The sequence below is a fragment of the Suncus etruscus genome, chromosome 9, assembly GCF_024139225.1.
Source record: "Suncus etruscus isolate mSunEtr1 chromosome 9, mSunEtr1.pri.cur, whole genome shotgun sequence".
NCBI classification, from domain to species: Eukaryota; Metazoa; Chordata; class Mammalia; order Eulipotyphla; family Soricidae; genus Suncus; species Suncus etruscus.
Window position 1 is genome coordinate 76,303,369 of NC_064856.1, and position 19,300 is coordinate 76,322,668.

At 33.4% G+C, this 19,300-nt stretch overlaps 1 protein-coding gene across 1 annotated transcript in view; it reads right to left on the reverse strand.

The window, feature by feature from the left end:
• Window positions 1-1,179: 1,179 nt before the first annotated feature.
• SLC5A12 (solute carrier family 5 member 12) overlaps window positions 1,180-19,300 on the reverse strand; it is a 63,437-nt gene continuing 45,316 nt past the window's right edge. Inside the window, exons 11-15 of the mRNA XM_049780964.1 lie at window positions 16,501-16,587; window positions 9,601-9,767; window positions 7,130-7,233; window positions 4,037-4,164; window positions 1,180-1,332 (exon numbers count right to left, since the gene is read on the reverse strand). Of these exons, the coding sequence (XP_049636921.1) occupies window positions 1,180-1,332; window positions 4,037-4,164; window positions 7,130-7,233; window positions 9,601-9,767; window positions 16,501-16,587 (639 nt within the window). The remainder of the gene's footprint in view (window positions 1,333-4,036; window positions 4,165-7,129; window positions 7,234-9,600; window positions 9,768-16,500; window positions 16,588-19,300) is intronic.

Consider the following 19,300-nt stretch of genomic DNA (forward strand, 5'->3'; position numbering starts at 1 on the left):
TTTCATTTATTTCATTGTCTTTGATATTTTTCAACTTTCTTTGCATTTTCCATTTCTTCTTTCTTCAAAATTAGGAAGTCAAAGGGGCTTTATGGTCTATTTGCATTATAATTATGTTACCCTGAGTACTGCCAGGATTGTGACCCCTGCACACAGAGTCAAGGATAATCCCTAGGCATTGCCAGGTAAGGCACCAATTTCTTCCCAAAATTAGAAGTTTAAAACTAATTGTAGTCTAACTATTAATATACTTACTGCTGCTATATTGGTTGATAGAATGATTTAAGTTTGTAGGTATGAACTGAATTAACAAGCAAAACTCTGAATATTATATATTTTGTGCCAAAATATCTCCTGTGATCTGATAGATTATTTGCAAGTTTAATTCTCCTACACAATGCTTTCTTACTTGTTATCATTCTTTTTTTCTCTTTAACCACTATTATAAAAAAATTGAAAGCTTTTTCTTGATTACACATGCAAATTTTGTTTTTGTGATAGAAAAGAAGAAATAGTGTATTTGAGAACAATTAAATCAAGATTTATTTTAAATTATCCTAGTAACCAGACATGGCAATCTCTCCTGTGCCTAGCAAAATTATTTTTAAGACTTGGTAAGGACAACTAGAATAGCAGAAATAACTAATAAAAGACTTGCATGTAGGGAAAGACATATTGTCCATAGATCATAAGTGATACAGTTGTAGCTTTAGGTAGAAATGGAAATGTGAAATATTCTCTTGTGTGTATTTGTGTGTATGTTATTCCTGTTTTATCAGCAATCACAAGGAAGCATTAAATATGCATCCCTACCATACTCTTCCTGTAATATATTTGATGATTAAAAAAACTCACCCTATTTCATGGAATATAATATAATGTATAATGTGTAATATGATGTATACACACTTTCACACATTACTTAATGTCTAATCTTAATTTATTCAAGAAGGATGTCATCAGGCTATCTAACACATGCCTGTGTTTTCTTACTTGAAAATTGGCCTCTCCCAGGAAGTAGACTATGGAGTCATTATTTTTAAGCTATAAATAAGTATAAATATGCATTAAATTCTGTCTTCTATCAATGACAACTATATGAGTCCATTAACCAATAACAAGAATTATTTGAACTGATGTATCTGTATTTATGCATATGTGTATCTGCGTATTGTTACATTAGAAATGGGTAACCTTCTCTAAATTCATATTACTGTAGCTGCTGTCCTTGGCATCATGTCCTTGAACAAGGACCAGGTTTTCTTGCCTGAGTCCATTCTGTAAAACAGCTTCAGCCCCTTGTTTCCAGGCATTGCCACTCTCAAGGTTTTCCTAAAGAAGAAAAACATCACAGTTAATGAGAGTTTCAATTATTCCAAACAAATTGAAGGTATCTTGCAAGCTTCACCTCAAAATAAAAGTGTATAACTACTAAACTAAAGATGATTTTGATCCACTATTTTATTTTTGTTTTTCTTTTTGGGTGGTTATGCCTGGCTTGCTTATTGGATTTATTCCTGTCTCTTTGCTCAGGGATCAAACCTGGGTTTGTCTCTTGCAAGGCAAATGCTTTAGCCTCTGTACTCTGGCCCAACACTTTGTAAATGTTTAATACCATGAGTCATATAGGTATTTCTCTATTTTAGTGTTATTTACTTTTTTATTTTTAATTCCACATACATTGATGCTCAGGGATCACTCTTGGTAGAGCTTTGGGACCATAGAGGATGCCTATAATTGAATGCAGGCCAGCCACATTCAAAAAAATACAGTATCTGCTGTGCTTTAGTTTTAGCCCTCCTGTAGTTATTTCTAATGATAATAAAAATCAATGTGCATTAACAACTATCTTGTCTGAAGACATTTGTATCTCTCTAATTTAGTAAGTACTCTAGTAATTATGTAGCCTTATTTCCTGAAAAAATACAAATAAATATCTCAGGTAGCTAGCTGTGCTTTCCTTTCTGCCTGTGATCAGCAAAAGATCTTTTTTTTTCTTTATTTTCTTTCTTTTTTTTTCTTCAAGAGTTGTTTTCCAAAATTACTATTTTATGACCCATTAAAAGAATACTTGGATAATTGGAGGGGTATAAATAATGCCCCTCATGAAAGACATAGTTTGGCAGAGAGGGAGTGGAAAGAAAAAGGGAAAGGAGAATGAGAAAGGGGGGATGGGAGGGCATGAGGAAGGGTGGGGAGAAAAGGAAGAGAGGAAAAGAGGAAGGGAAAAGAAAAGAGATAAGGGGAAGAATATGGAGGGGAGAGAAAGAAAAAACACAAAAGATCTTGATCATATTAGGAGCATTTGTTTGTGGTCTTCCCTGAGGGAGAAAATATGGGGTTATGTAGTGATATACTAAATTTTTCTCTTCAACTCATTTAAGAATAGATGCTGCTCATATCAAAAGAATTTATTATTTATTCCAAACTGTTACCTCAAGAATTGGCTAATGGCCACTATAAAGTTGATTATTTGCTTAATACCTTAAGGCAGTGCGTTCATACTTAGAATGCATAAAGCTGCAACGGCAGTATGTATTCCTCTACCCAAAGCAATGCCAAGTCTGAGAAGTGCTGCTTCACTTTCAGGCACCAAACACCAAAACCATTAGGTCCACACCTCTATTAATCACCACTAGGAGTAAAGCTGAGGCTCACAATATGCTTTGGAATCCTCTCCAAATAATCATGCACACACAAACATTACCCATGAGTCATTTATCTAAATTATATATTGCTCAACTATTATTCACGAAAATAGACTATTCATCTAGGTACAATGTCTGCTAAGAATAATAGGGTGAGCAGTGATGCAAGTACTTGATTATCAAACTACTATTTGCAATTTTGATGATCAAGACTGATTATAAGGCCTTTCCCTGGCACTATTGTCCAAATTCACAAATTTCACAAAATTTGTTTTATCCTAATCATGATATTTTATTCAAAAATCTTTGTTAAATAATATAAACTAAGATTCCCATAGTCCTAACATTCCCATTCCAAGATTCTGTCAAGATGGTGCTGTCCTTCTTGCAAAAACTATTAAATTGCATGTAAGCTTACCACTGTGTTTGGGAGAAGGAGAAAAATTGACCAATAAGATTAGTGATGATTCCCTCTCCAGCAAAAGTTTAAGAAGAAAATATCTGAAACTAAAGTAATAATTAGTCTGAAAGATTAAAATATGTACATCCAGAAAATATTTGTTTTCTAAAGTCCTGCAGGTGCCAAGTACCACTTAACTCTAACTTATCATTTGTCTCTATCCAAAGTACTGCTCAGAAAACATTATTATAATTCCAAATTTTCTTTTACATCTATCAGAAAACTTTAGTGGGAATATCAGTCATACAAAAGACATTCATCCTCTTTTTTTGGAGGGTGATAGTTTCTGACTTCTGTTGTGTACTCAGAGTCAATAAATCTAATCTAATCTTTCTCTATCTTTGTCTCAAGATAGATTAATATTACTTTAAAAATGTTTCAATTTATGGCTAAAACACCCTTTTCGGTGAAATAAGGAGATTAAGGGACAAATATTTTCTTATGTTCATTCAGCTGCTTCTCCAATAAGAAATTTTCCAATAAGTCTTACTTGTATAGAAAAAAATGTTCATGTCCTGATTTTTGAGTTATCACTCACTTATCAGATAAAAACTGATTAAAATATTAAAATTAAAATCAGATTAAAACTCATTTTCTGGCATGTGGGATCAATGATGATGGGAACTGACACTTGTAATGGATTGGTGTTTAAACATTATATATCTAAAACTCAACTCTTAAATATATTTGTAAACTACAGTGTTTTAAGTAAAAAGTTAAAAAAAATAACTGAGCTTTTTGTGTCAATCTGATCAGTTGACTCTCAATAAAATAATTTTTCTCTGCCTTAAATAATAAATCATATGCTAAGGTAAAACATTCATTGTCTCCTTTTCCTATATCCACTATGGTAATGTTTGGTTCAAATATATAGAAAGGAATCTTTTTGAACCAGTGCGTAATTCCCAGAGTCAAAACATCATCTTACTTGCTCTGTTTTACAGTCATGCTGAACTCCACACCAGCACAGTCTTTTATACTTCCTAGACCAGAAGCAAAATACATTGCCAATTGGTCTAATTAGCAATGGTTTAACGTCCTTACCACTTTGGGGACCTAAAAAAGAGAGGTGATAGGTGTATTAGGTGCATACACAGTTCCAGAGCTTCCCTTAGGTACATCCCTTAGACACTTCTGACTTGAGAAGTAGGTTGCATCATTCTATAAGGGTATGAATAGTTAAAGAAATCAGTTACTATTCAGAAAGTATGGTTGTTATTTTTTAAGAGTCCACAGCTGTCAGGTTGAGCAACCTTACAGCTATGAACAAAAGAGATATAATATTTAACATTAACTTCTTTTTTAAATATCTACTAGCATCTTTATAGGCCAACAGATTGGGTAGGCAGAATCATTTGTTTCTTTATGAACACTGTCAAATGTTTATTAAAATCAAACATATGAAAGTTTATCAAAGGCAATATTTGAAATATGACAAGTGTTATTTTCATCACAGTTCCTTTTTACCTCATCATTCTAACAGTTAATATACCTTCTCAATCCCTCAAATTACTCAGTTTTTCTACATGTCCTCCTCTATAATCCAAGCTAACACGGTCATTTCTTTCAAATCTTGCTTTGGAACAAATCAAGAATCCAGAATTTAAAGTCTGACAATGTCCCAGAACTTTTACAAAAATTATCTTGATGATAATTCTAAAATATCCATTATCATGCAGTGGCAGGCATTAATATTATATCCAGTTTAGCCTAAAATATTCCTGAAATGAATATTAAATGAGTGGTGACTTTGGGAATTGATGAAATTTATGAGATTGCATATGTCCACAACTGTTTTCTCAAATTATTGCTAAATATTAAAAAGTGAATTGTAAAATTCCAACTTAAATTTAAAACAAATTATTTTCTAAGGAAAATCTCTTTATCAAAGGCATGAAATAAAATAGAACACTACTATTTATAAGAACATAAAATATAGCATTCAATTCTTATAGATTAGGTCTGCTTTACATAGATTATCTTTGAACATAGAAGCATATGTTAAACTCATCAGAGATGAGAAGAAATATATAAACATAAATAATTATTTAAACTAATATGTTGACAATAAACATATGTTTTCTAAGTACCTGTAGCTAAGATCACCTTTGAGCAACTGATGCAAAAAATGATAGGAAATAAACTATCCTCAAGGTGTTAATCAACACAGAGAATACTATTATTATACATATATGAGTAACATGAAGAGTATACCTTTGAAGTGGTAGATTATTTGTAAAAAGTATGATTAAAATAATCACTTGGGAGAGAGTACAGTAGGTAGGATATTTACTTTGTATTCTAGAGGGCCCTCCTAGCACTGCCAGGTGTAATTCCTATGTGCAGATCTAGGAGTAAACCCTGAGTATTGCCAGGTAGGGCCCCCAAACAAAAACAAAACAAAAATTCCCTCCAAGATCAGCAATACCAAAAGAGCAAAACATGTCATAAGGGGAACAAAGAGAATAGGCCCATAAAACAATTAGGGCCTTCCTACCTTATTGTCCAAGTTTCACAAATATCAAGCACTTTAGGACTTTTTTTTAACTGTGTCAATACCAACTATAAAATATTAAAATTTTACTATGGATTTATAAAATCTCTTTAATTTACAAACTAATATTGTAACTTTAAAGACTTATTTGAAAAATAGCCATCATGGGGCAAGAATATCTGGAGCCAAAGAAAAAAGTATTTCTTTCAAATACTTGATAGAATGTCATAATTATATCTGATGAAATGTGATTAAAGGATATTGCATCCTTCAAGTATCCTGTGATTTAAAGGATATTTATGGAAAATTTAGCATATTTGCACACAAGCAAAGCATAGGCTTTTTCATATTTATGTTGGTGAAAAATTTTCAATCCAAATGTCACATAAATGCTATTGCATCACAAATTTTTTGAAACAAAAAGTTGTTAAATCTAGGAAACTATTTAACCTCACAAGTGTCTATATTAGTATGCAAGTATTTAGGGAGCATACATTTTCTGCTTTGGTACTAGGCAGCTAAAATTTTACTGTAATCTAACTGATAAGCCTAGAAGTATGCCACTATCATTAAGAATACTGCCACCATCGTTGGGACACCAAATCCAATCTCAACACAATAATAAAGCATCATTATATAAGGCTATTTACAAAATATTATATTTGATGAGAGTTTTACTGAACAGTTGTTGAAATTTACTATGCAAAATTGTACACTCTGTTCCTTATACCAACATGGGCTTACATTCAATTTATCATAGAAAAATTCTAGTACACAACTAGCAGAAATATCACCATTTAGCATTAAGAGGAATCTTTACTTCCCATTGTACACCTTCCAGGTACAATGGCAGTGGGATAGAAGAATGTATTTATAATTCAACAACAACAGAAAAACATATTCTCGTTAACTAAATTACTAAGTTCACAGTAGGCCTACTTTATATTGTTCTTCTTCATCCATCCCTCTTGGATGTTTGCACTGAAAGGACATTTAGCCATCATAGGGATTCAGACTCAAGTATAGAAAGTATCAATACTAAAAAAGGCATAAAATAAAACTGTTCATTCTAAATATCAATACTAAAAAGTACTTATAGGAGTGTCCTCCAAAACAAACCAAATACTAATACTCTCTTTAAAACCAATCCCATGAGATAGTAAAATGTTAATTAGGAAAGAACAGTCTTTTACTGGATTGAAGTAATTATCCTTAGTACTTAACTTCTTTACTGAATGTTGTTAGAATAAAATAGCTCTCAGCTTTTATTCACTGGTCTCATGATTAAAGCAAATAATTTTGTTTTATAATATATGGGATATATTTTAAATTATAATATGAGATCTGTATTTAATTATATTATGATTAGAAGAAATACAACAGAACAATCTTTCTATTTGGAGACAGTAGACATATATCTCTGAGAAGGACATTGAGGATTGACATCAAAAGCATTTACTTAGGTCGCCAAAATATGCCTTTTCCATGTATTTTTTAGCTGTCAAAAGAGGTATTTATATAACCAACCTGTTAAGAAGCTGATGATTACTCCAGCACCAATGCATCCTAGACATCCCACTGCACTATAGTACAGGTAGGAGAGGGAATACCAGATATCAGCAATCGCAGGCCTGTTAGGAAAATAACAATGTTACCATATCCACCAACTGAGTTCTGAGTTTAATGATCCACAGTTATTGAGAAGTCTAATAAGATCATTTTAGGACCTTGAATCTCTTAATATTCTCAACTCATACCTTTATGCCTTTTGATTAACTTTTAAAAGAAATTGCATTTTGTATTTGCACTTTATATTTTACTTAATCCAATCCACCCTTAGATAATAAATTTGAATATGTATAAGAATTACAATGAACATTGTACCTTCAATTTATTTTGCTTTATTCATCCTACATCTATTAAGTCCAGATTTATTCCAGAAATTGATAGATAATAAAAATTTTTCTAAGAGGTGAGTAAGTCTAATTATAGGAATTAATAGTTAATCATGAAATAGAGTGGTAACACTATAAAAATAGATTAAAGGATTCTGGGGTCATTCGAAGAGCATAAAACCCAAGAACTTCCTTAAGAAGAAACCCCCCCTACCCAATAAAGCTGTACTTGAGGGAAAGGACCTAACATTTTGAGAATGAGGTAGAATAAGAATAGAGAGGTAAGAAAAAATATAATGGTGGACCTAGAAACCAGAAGCTCATATTGTTTGTTGAAGGGCAGAGGGGAGAGGAAGGAAGAATTTAGAGGAGGAAAGGTTATGAGAAGAGAGGGAAGAGGAGAGGAATGAAGAGAAGGAGAAAGAAAGGTGAAGGGAGGAGATGTGAGGGAAGGAGAGAAAGGCAGGGAGAGCAGAAAAGTGAGAAGGGGAAGAAGTGGGGAGGGAAAAAAGGAGAAGAAGGGAAAAGAAAGAACAGAGCAGAGCTAAGAAAAGGACAAAGGAAAATTTTCTAGTATACTTGAATTTTTGGAACTAAACCTATGCTTAATAAATGCCTATAGGATGAGTAAAACAGAAGGGAAGGAGAAACTGAATAAATAAGTCAAAACAATAAACGGCCTCAGGATAACTTCTCATAATACTGGTCATTTGAAAAATATGAATTTTACACATTATTAAACATGTGTTTAACACACTCAAGATGTGTGTGCTACAGAAATACTTTAAGAATAAAAATAGTTTTTGGATAAATCACTATTTTTAAACCTTTAGAATAATATGAGTAGGAGTCAAAATAAATGTAGATAAGGGGGGCCCCTAATCTAATTCTTTAATAAGACATAGAGATTGTGTTGCAGGTGTAAAAATAAAGATTTTTATCATTATATTATTATAATGACCAATAATTTAATTAAAGATACCAAATTAAGAAATAGAGGGCCATACATAAAGTAAATTCATAATAGGAAAATAGCATTGTAAATAGTATTGGAAACATAAGATTACAAATCTTGGGAGATACTTAATAATAGACTGCAGAGGGAGCTTTATCCTGCACGCACATGGAGCATTGAACTTCTTTCAGTGAAAACTGATGTGTTCTAAAGTTCTCTAAAAATAATCTAGAGGTATCTTAATAGGTTGGATTATAAAGGTAGAAGGAAAGAATGATGTATAAGAAAGTCATGCAGTTAAGATATTTGCTTCCTCCTAGGTTTTTGAAATGACAGAAATGGTATCAAAAAAATAAAACTCATGGGCAAGACAGGAGACATTATCTTTGAGGTGTTCCTGAATTCATTTTTCTATTATCTGTAATATCTAGGGAAGAGAATTCAGAGATAATAAGAAATAGAAAGGTATCTCCAAACATAATTTTAAGAATATATTGACCATAAATTCATACATACATTTAGAATGTGAAAATTAGCATTTATTAAAATATGATAGAATATCACTTTATATCTTATTTGCTCATCTAAAATACCTAGTCAATAAAATTAACTCATTTTTTATTCAGTGACTGTTTGAAATCAAGATATGATTTCTCTTCTACACTGTATTTATTAATGCATAATTAGAGGTCATAAATTATATCAACCAAAAATAGAAGGGAACCTCTTATTTATTACATAGTTTTTTAGAGATTATTGTGCATAGCCCAACAACTCCCAATTTCTTATATCCACTATATTTCTCTTTATTGTTCAAAATTATTAATCTAATTATTCAGATTCTTTATTCTCTTAAGGACTCTTAAGGACTGTAATCCTCTCATACACCCACATTTTATCAAACCATCCATTATTTCTTCTAATTTACACTCATCTTGTCAATGAGTCATTTAGTGATTCTTACTCTTTTACTTTGTAACATAGGGGATACAAATCTACTGGAAGCTACAGCCCTGCAGATCACTTTTGAATGTCAGGCTTTCAAAGGAAAATAAGATCTACTTCTCCCCTAGAGTGAGAGTCACCCACCTTCCTTTAGCTAATTTAAAACATGTTCATTATTTCACCCGTCTTCAAGGTTAGCATACCTGCTGGATAATGCTGGAGACACTGATTCTGTCACATTGTAGGAGACACACTGGTCTACTGATAATGGCAAAGGCCATGTCTTAGAGGCTGGTGCTGGGTAAATGAAGGCCCCAATGGCCACCCAAAATGATAAGGTTATTCCAGTCAAAAGACCTCCTAGGGCACCCTAAATAAAAAAATAAATATCAAATTTAGCCTAAAAGATTATGGTTTTCTTCCTTAAGTCCAGGTTACATATCTTGGAAATAAACCGCCCGAACAATCTCCCATCTATTGCTTATTATGCATCTTTATTTAGAAATACATTTTTCTAAATAAAAATAATAGAGTTTTTTTATGGTACTCACTATATTTAGATTTTCTTCAGAAAGTTCTTTGCCTTTCTTTAGTTTCTTTCTGTTTCTCTTTAAGAAGAAATCTGTGGAAACTTCAGTACCCAGTTGAAGAGTTTTATTTTATTGTTTTTGACCCAGGATTTATGATCTTTCATTATTCATTGTTTTCTTAAATATGAATGCTATTTACTTGCCTTTTGATTAAGTGGCAGCACAAAAATGAAAAAACTTATAATTCACATAATGTTTGAACTATTATATGAATCATTACTACTATAAGGAACAAAATATATTTCTTCATTTTATATCTACCACAGTGATTAAGCATGATCCCTTAATTTTAATAAAAGACATGAATAAAATGATTCAAATTTATGTTTCAAATAATTTAATTGGTAATTCATTTATCATACCAGTGCAATGACCACTCTTTATACCAATGAAACTACTCATTTTCCTTACAGAAATGTACATGTACAAGAGAAGTAATGATCTACTTATAAGCATTATACTACAAAGACATTTTTTAATTTAAGAACAATGGTATACAAAGTTTTTTTTGATAATAGTGTCAGAGATTTACTGATCAAATTTTAAACCCACCATCATTGTCAACATTTCTCCATCAATGATTCAACATATCTCCCTATCTTTGGGAAAATGTCAGATAAAAAAGGGAGTGTGAAGATTATTCATTGATAACTATAAGTAAATAACAGAAATTATTTCCCATATCTGTCCTAAAGTGTATTTGAGGAGAGTCTCTATATCAAGTTTAGAGTTTTTATTGGAATCTAAATATTAGCAAATGCTTTTTGACTAGTTCTGACATTCAAGGTTTATATTACTTTTGTTTGTTTGGTTTTGGTTTTGGGGCCACAACTGTGACACTCAGGGATTACTCCTGGCTATGTGCTCAAAATCACTCCTGGTTTGGGGAACCATATGGGACACAGGGGATTGAGTTCAGATCTGGCCTGGGTCAGCCGCGTGCAAGGCAAATGCCCTATCTCAGCACTATCGCTCTGGCCCCAGGGTTTTTATTTCTTGATAAACTGAGAAAAGTAGACATGTTATATATCCCGTATAGGAGAGAGTAGTAGAGACCTGGAGAAGTAAGACATTTGGGAAACTGACTGTTCAGGTTATACAGATAGTACTGGACTTAAGACAATCTTCTTGTTGATCTGACTTTGATCCCTGGCATCACATTCCCTGAGAACACCAATAATAATCCCTTAGCACAAAGCTCTAAGTAAGCTTAAGAAAAGATCTTGGGTGTGGCCCCCAAACAAAAAGAAAGCACACATAAACACCTGAATGTTCAATCCTCTTGATAAATTCAGAATTTCTCTGTATGAGAATCACTTTAGCTTCTGTATTTATTTAAAAATAATTTAATAACACTCAATAACAGCAACAACTTTTTGTACAATATTGGGGAAAATGTAATGTATTATTTAAGGAAACTGTCCCTTGTTATCTTGATCAGGAACATACACAAAATTCTAATATGAATACCCAGCTAATAGGCATTTGGGGATTAGTAGGCCAGAGAATATCTGTTACAACTATTTAGTTTTTCAATGTAACACAAAAGACAAACAGTGAGTGAATGCACAGTAACTGTATTCTAGTAAAACTACAAGCATTTAAATATGAATTCCACTCATAATTTTTTATTTATGAGATGATTTTATTTTTCTAATTACTTAAAAAGAGTAATATCAATATTTTCTTTATAGCCTGTTGGGACCTGAATTCTGAACAAAGAGGGATGCCATTTTATGAAGATCACATGGAAAGCTTCTCAGGTTCTGAACAGGGCAAGATGCCATTTTGTATGAACCACATTGTGTAAGCCACATGCTAGGTCTCCACAAACCTATTTTCATAGACCCCAACACAAACTACCTGGCCATACGATTTAGCCTATCAAGGAAGGACAGGGGAGTAGTAGAAAGGTACTCCTATACATTTTAAGGATCATCAGAAAGCTAGAATCTCCCTATATAGTTTCCCTATATAATCTTCATGACCTTGGGTGGGGAACATCTTAAGGGATAGCCCTGGCTGACCAGTGTGGTGGCCTTGTTAGCAGACAAATTAAAATATTAAACTTTATTCAGTTGTGTGGTCTCGTCCTTCTACTCCAGACTGAGTAAGTTAAATCCTAGCATTATAGGCAGGTGCTTAGACTTTGATTGAAGGTGACATTAGTAATCCTAGTTTACCAGGAAGACTGAAAGATTTTTACTAGGAAGTTAAACCTTTGTGATTTCTGATAGTGACTCAGACTATTGGGTGAGGACTGTTAATTGCCTTTATATTATGTTGAAAGAATACATTAATAATTTAGGAGTTTTAGACATAACCAAAAACAAGGGAAGAGGCAAAAATACCCTTAAATATTTACATTCCTTTATCAGAGAAAAGTAGTCCTCCTGATCAAATCAAAGGGACATAATTTACTAATCCAAATAACAAATTATTATTTAGAAGAAAATAAGTAATTATATTTAATTAATAGTGGCAGAGAAATTGTGTTCCTTCATATAAGTTTTCTGGGGCATAATTTATAACCTCAATAGCATAAAAGTTGACTAAAACAATGTTTTTAATCCTAACTTTTAGACAACACCCCTTGTAATGCTGTTTCAGAACCACCTGCCAGACAGAATCTTGTAGAGAAGCCATTCCTAGAGAACCATAGACATTTTTCTGGGGGATTTTCATTTATGAGAAATCTTCAGAGACACTGCTCCAGAAATGGGGAAGGGCAGCATAAAAATGGTACTATCTCCTCATCAGTGGTTACTAGTCAGGCTTGACTCTGGGCCATCACTCCTCTCTCACAGAGAGTCCTACCAAGCCCAATATTTATGCTTTTATCTCCTTGGTGCCTCACTTGCCCCTGGCTATGGTTCTGCTATGTCCTGCCACTCTGCATGTATCCCAGTTCCTCTGATCCTATATAAGCATTGTTGGAATGGAATAAAGTATCTCTAGTTATCAGCCTCGGACTTTTCCTTCCGAGTCATCAGCTGGAGGGAGAGTGCCGTCCTGGTTCCATCAGGCAAACAAAAATTCACCCTTGCCAGCCTACCCAGTCAGCACACTAACAACTTCTATTTAATCTATATAAAACATTAATAAAAAACTATAAAATACAAAATTGCATCATTAGTAGCATTCTCTACATCTAGAGTCATCTGCTGTACCATAGTGGTCAAGAAAAATCAAGTAAACTTTTAGGCATATCTATAAGTTGACTTTATTGAGTATGTTATTTAAAACTATGAATGATCATGGTAAGGTTTTATGGAGCCCTAAGCACTCTTAACATATGGGTGTAAATATATGATGTTCAATAATGAAAATGTTGATTTGACTTAAAAAACTAGTATATGGTTACTATTATTTTAATTATTAATTATTAATTATTAATATTTATAAATAAATGTTTATATTTTATTTTTACTTATAATCTGGTTACCCAATAAACTTGTATTAAGGTGATTTTGGCTTGTCAATAAACCAAGGAAATTCAGCAAGAGGTATTATAAGCATGCTTATTTCCCTTCTTAGTTTCGTTAATTGACTTAATTATATTAATTATAATTTTAGATGACTTTATGCAAATTTAATGCAATCCCTCTAAAGATACCCATGACATTCTTCAAAGAAGTGGATCAGGCACTTTTGAAATTTGTTTGGAACAATAAACACCCTAGAATAGCTAAAGCAATCATTGGGAAAAAGAATATGAGAGGAATTACTTTCCCCAACTTTAAACTTTACTAAAAAGCAATAATCATCAAAACAGCATGGTATTGGAATAAGGACAGGCCCTCAGATCAGTGAAATAGGCTTAAATAGTCAGAAAATGTTCCCCAGACATACAATCACCTAATGTTTGATAAAGAAGCAAGAAATCCTAAATGGAGCAAAGAAAGCCTCTTCAATAAGTGGTGTTGGCACAACAGGCTAGCCACTTGCAAAAAATTGAACTTAAACCCCCCAGTTAACATCATGTATGAAGGTAAAATCCAAATGGATTAAAGACCTCAATATCAGACCCAAAACCATAAGATATATAGAACAACACATAGACAAAACACTGCAGGACATTGAGACTACAGGCATATTTAAGGAGGAAACTGCACTCTCCAAGCAAGTGAAAGCAGAGATTAACAGATGGGAATATATTAAGCTGAGAAGCTTCTGCACCTCAAAGGAAATAGCGCCCAGGATACAAGTGCCACCCATTGAGTGGGAGAAACTATTCACCCAATACTCATCCGATAAGGAGCTAATGTACAAAATATACAAGGCACTGACAGAACTTTACAAGAAAAAAACATCTAATCCCATCAAAAAATGGGGAGAAGAAATGGACAAACACTTTGACAAAGAGAAATATAAATGGCCAAAAGACACATGAAAAAATGCTCCACATCACTAATCATCAGGGAGATGCAAATCAAAACAACTATGAGGTACCACCTCACACCACAGAGAATGGCACACATCACAAAGAATGAGAATAAACATTGTTGGCGGGGATGTGGAGAGAAAGGAACTCTTATCCACTGCTGGTGGGAATGCCGTCTAGTTCAACCTTTATGGAAAGCGATATGAAGATTCCTCCAAAAACTGGAAATCGAGCTCCCATATGATCCAGCTATACCACTCCTAGGAATACCACTCCTAGGAATACCCTAGGAAGACAAAAATACAATACAAAAATCCCTTCCTTACACCTATATTCATTGCAGCACTATTTACTGTAGCAAGACTGTGGAAACAACCAAGATGCCCTTCAACAGACGAATGGCTAAAGAAACTGTGGTACATATACACAATGGAATATTATGCAGCTGTCAGGAGAGATGGAGTCATGAAATTTTCCTATACATGGATGTACACGGAATCTATTATGCTGAGTGAAATAAGTCAGAGAGAGAGAGAGAAAAACGCAGAATGGTCTCACTCATCTATGGGTTTTAAGAAAAATGGAAGACATTTTGCAATAATAATTTTCAGACACAAAAGAGAAAAGAGCTGGAAGTTACAGCTCGCCTCAGGAAGCTCACCACAAAGAATGATGAGTTTAGTTAGAGAAAAAACTACATTTTGAACTGTCTTAATAATGAGAATGTATGAGGGAAATGGAAAGCCTGTCTAGAGTACAGGCGGGGGTCGGTTGGGGAGGAGGAAGATTTGGGACATTGGTGATGGGAATGTTGCACTGCTGATTGGTGGTGTTCTTTACATGACTGAAACCCAAACACAATCATGTATATAATCAAGTTGTTGAAATAAAATATATATAAAAATAATTTTAGATAACTAAATATAGACAAAAGTATAATTTTAATTTTCAGACATTTTTAATTATTTGGTCAATATATGTTTTAAATATTTTTCTGAATCCTTAATTTAATAAAAAAATTTAAACTTTGAAAAATCAATTCTGGGCTACCATATTTGCCATGGCCAGCTCCATTGTATCATTCTACTCTTAAAGGAGATGAAAACTAAGCTTAAAAAAATCATGGATACACCAGTCCTAAAGCTGAAAACTGGGGCAATATCAGGAGGAGGGGTAGACAAGTCGCTGCCCTGTCAAAGTCTTGCCAGCTGCACCCACAAACCACAAGAACAACCGGATCAATGGCCCAACTTCACAACATTTTCACTGATTTCTGCATAGATATCTAAATGATCAAACTTCGGGGATGCCAGATTTTGTACAAGATCACCAGAAATCTTTTAGAATGCTATCAGGCATACTCCCCTGCCTCCCAGTACTTGTACTAGAAATCTTATCAGCCAAAAACCACTCCCCACAGCCACAAAACATGGAATTTCTGGACCACATACATAGCTGCACACACCGCCAATATTTTTGGTACTGACAACCCGATAGGAACTCATTAAAAATCAGAGTGGCTACCTAATGTTAAGAAACAAAACAAATGACAGAAAGAACAACTGGTAACAAATATTTCAGTAATTCTTCCAAAAATGACAATTTTTTTGTTGCTATAATCTTTAGAATAATTTTATTACCACTTAACTCTAAACAAACAATATAAAGTGTATGTGTTAGACAAGGGCGCAGGTTTAGGAGTGGGTGAGTATCTGGAGACAATGGTAAAGGTAATTGTATACCAGTGATGGGATTCATATAGGAACATGGAATGGCAGAAACAAATGTATTGTAAGCAACTATGTAAACTATGGTGTTTATATATATATATGTAAAAATATATGTAAAATTATAAAGCAATTTAATAATCAACCTTGGTGGTATAACATATAGTGTTTATAGCCACCTTTTCCTTCCTTTGTTTTTATCTTTAATTTAGTAAGATCAGAGTCAGGAGTGTCAGTTTACTTATACTGTATTCTGTTTATTTCTAGTATGGAAAAGAATCTGCCACTCTTTTTTTCTCAGAGAGAGAAGTTTTCTGAAAAAAAAAAAATGATGAGACAGAAAATGGCTGAATTTCTGGCTTAGATCAGGATGGTGAAGCGGGATAATGGATGAGTCCTTACCTTCCAATTCACAAAAGGAAATATAATTCCAAGAGAAAACAAGCCCAACATTGGCCCTCCACACATGCCATGGATGCTGAGTGCAGCCTGTGGAGCAAGGAAGATAAGATTAATACATATTTTCCCTGGAATGCCAATTGTGCTATACCAGGAACTCAGATGTCCCTTGTTATGGAGACAAATGTTCTTCTATCTAATTGTGTCATTTCTCTGAGCTTACTGAAAAGTATTATATAAAAAATTCAAATATGGGGCCGGAGAGATAGCATGGAGGTGGGGCGTTTGCTTTGCATGCGGAAGGATGGTAGTTCGAATCCCGGCATCCCATATGGTCCCCCGCTGCAGGAAGTGATTTCTGGGAGGAGAGCCAGGAGTAACTCCTGAGCGCTGCTGGGTGTGACCCAGGAACAAAACAAAAACAAACAAACAAACAAACAAACAAAAACTTCAAATATGTTTGGGCTGGAGTAATAGCACAGAGGTATGACATTGGCGTTGTACAGATTCTACCTGATTTCAATCCCTGACATCCCATAAGATCCCCCAAGCCTATTGGGAGTGATTTCTGAGTGCAGAGTCAGGAATAACCCTAAAAGCTGCTAGTTGTTGCCCCCAAACAACCAAAAGTTAAATTCTTGCTAACAGGTAAATTTAAGAGATAATATATTCTTTCTTTTATTTCACATCATTGAATTCCCAGTACTTGTGTACACAACCAATGTCAGGAATGACTTCTGAGCCCACAACTTGCAGTAAGTTCTGAGCACTACATGAGTGTGGCCCCAAAATATATACCAACTGAAACAGAAATGTGTTTGTTTGCATGCACATACCATGTAAATTTTGCACAAGTAGTTTTCTCTCATACTAAACAGCTTGAACACATTAATTTTTTTATATTCAAAATGATTTTCTGTATTGTAGAAAAATCTATACTAAATATTTCATCTCTTACACAAATGATCAGCTGTTCTACAATTTGGACAATGTTTTTAAGTACCACTGAGTTTGGGCCTAAAATATGCAAACAAAAATCCCAAATCAACATATGCAGTAAATTTTCATAAATAGAAAAGAAAAATACTATATCAAACAACACAATTTTTGACATGATTCAAGTTTGCTTGAGATAAAGCACTTCAATAGAATAGTGTTAGAAGAAAAATTCCTTAGGATGGTAATGTCCATATATAACAAATCTTCAGTGAACATCATATATGGCAAAAAAAAAAAAGAAAAGAAAAGAAAAGTAAAGAAAAGAAAAGAAAACTTTCTTTTTGAGATCAGTCACTAAGCAAGGATTTTTACTTTTCCACTATTCCATATTTGCCACAACAATTGGGCAAAAATAATCATTACATCCAAATTAAAATATGCTAAGTTAAACTATCACTCTTTTAAGATGCCATAAAATACTTATAAGAAGACATTGAAATTCTTACTAAGAAGCACTTATGATTCTCTAAATCAATACAACAAATTAGGCTACAAAAATCAATGAACAAAATTCTCTTGCACTTCTACCAAAAAAAAAAAAGAGAGAGAAAAAGAAAAAAGAAAGAAAAGAAAAGAACAGAAGAGAAAGAAACCTAAACAATAACTCCATTTAAAATAAGTAGAGGTGGGGCCAAAGAGATAGCATAGCAGTAGGACATTTGCCTTGCACACAGCTGACCTAGGACTGATGGTGGTTCGATTCCCGGCATTCCGTTTATGGTTCACAAGCCTGCCAGGAGCGATGTCTGAGTACAGTCAGGATTAACAACCTAAGCTCTACTGGGTGTGGCTCCAAAACAAACAAGCAACAAAAAATAAGTAGAGGTGTTTTCCTTGCATGCTATTATCCAATATTTACTCCTTAACACTGTATATGTCCCCTGAGAACTGCCATAAATCATTTCTGAACAGAGAATTAGATTATAACCTCTGAGTACCATCAGGTGTGACCCAAACCAGTAATATAAGATTATGAAAGCTATGATATTCTAAACTGTGTTGAACTAAAATAAATGCAGACCAGCAGAATGAAACTTGAAACCTGCAAATGCAGCTCCAGTAAGGACAGTCAATTTATGACAAAGTATCTGAGTCTATGAAGTGAAGGGAGTAAAGGTACTTTAACAACTGACACTAAGGAAACCTGATAGCTCCAATTTAACATATAACATAATTAACTGAATAGCATACCTTACACAAAACCTGATTTTAAAGTAGGTAAAATAAACCATATTTCACAAAATAAAATTGAGGATAACTCAGGATGTCTCTAGGACAGATCTTAACAGTCTCTTTAATATAATGACTACATTTTCAAAGAAAATAGGCTACAAAAAAACCCTAAAAAATGGAAAACTAAAAAGGTAAGGAAATAAAGAAAATAGTTGAAATAAAAATATTTACTAAACAGAATCAAGTATTTACACACCGTATTCCAACAAAGGGCTGATATCTAATAAAACTAAACATACACGAAGCACCCAAAGAATTATAACCACAAAGAGAGAGAGAGAGAGAGAGAGAGAGAGAGAGGAGAATGCACAGATAATGCTCTGAAGATGTCCTAAGGAGGGCCAGTAGGTATATGAAGAAGTACTCATTGTCATTTTATAACCACATAAATATAATCAAAACCACAATCAGATATTACTTTACAGCAATGAGAATGGCTTATTTAAAATAAAAAAGGAAACAACTAGTGTTGACATACTGTAGAGAAAAAGTAATCCTAATTCACTGTTAATGGGGTATATTCTGTTTCAGACTTCCCCCAGAATCAAAAATAGAAACATTATATACTCAG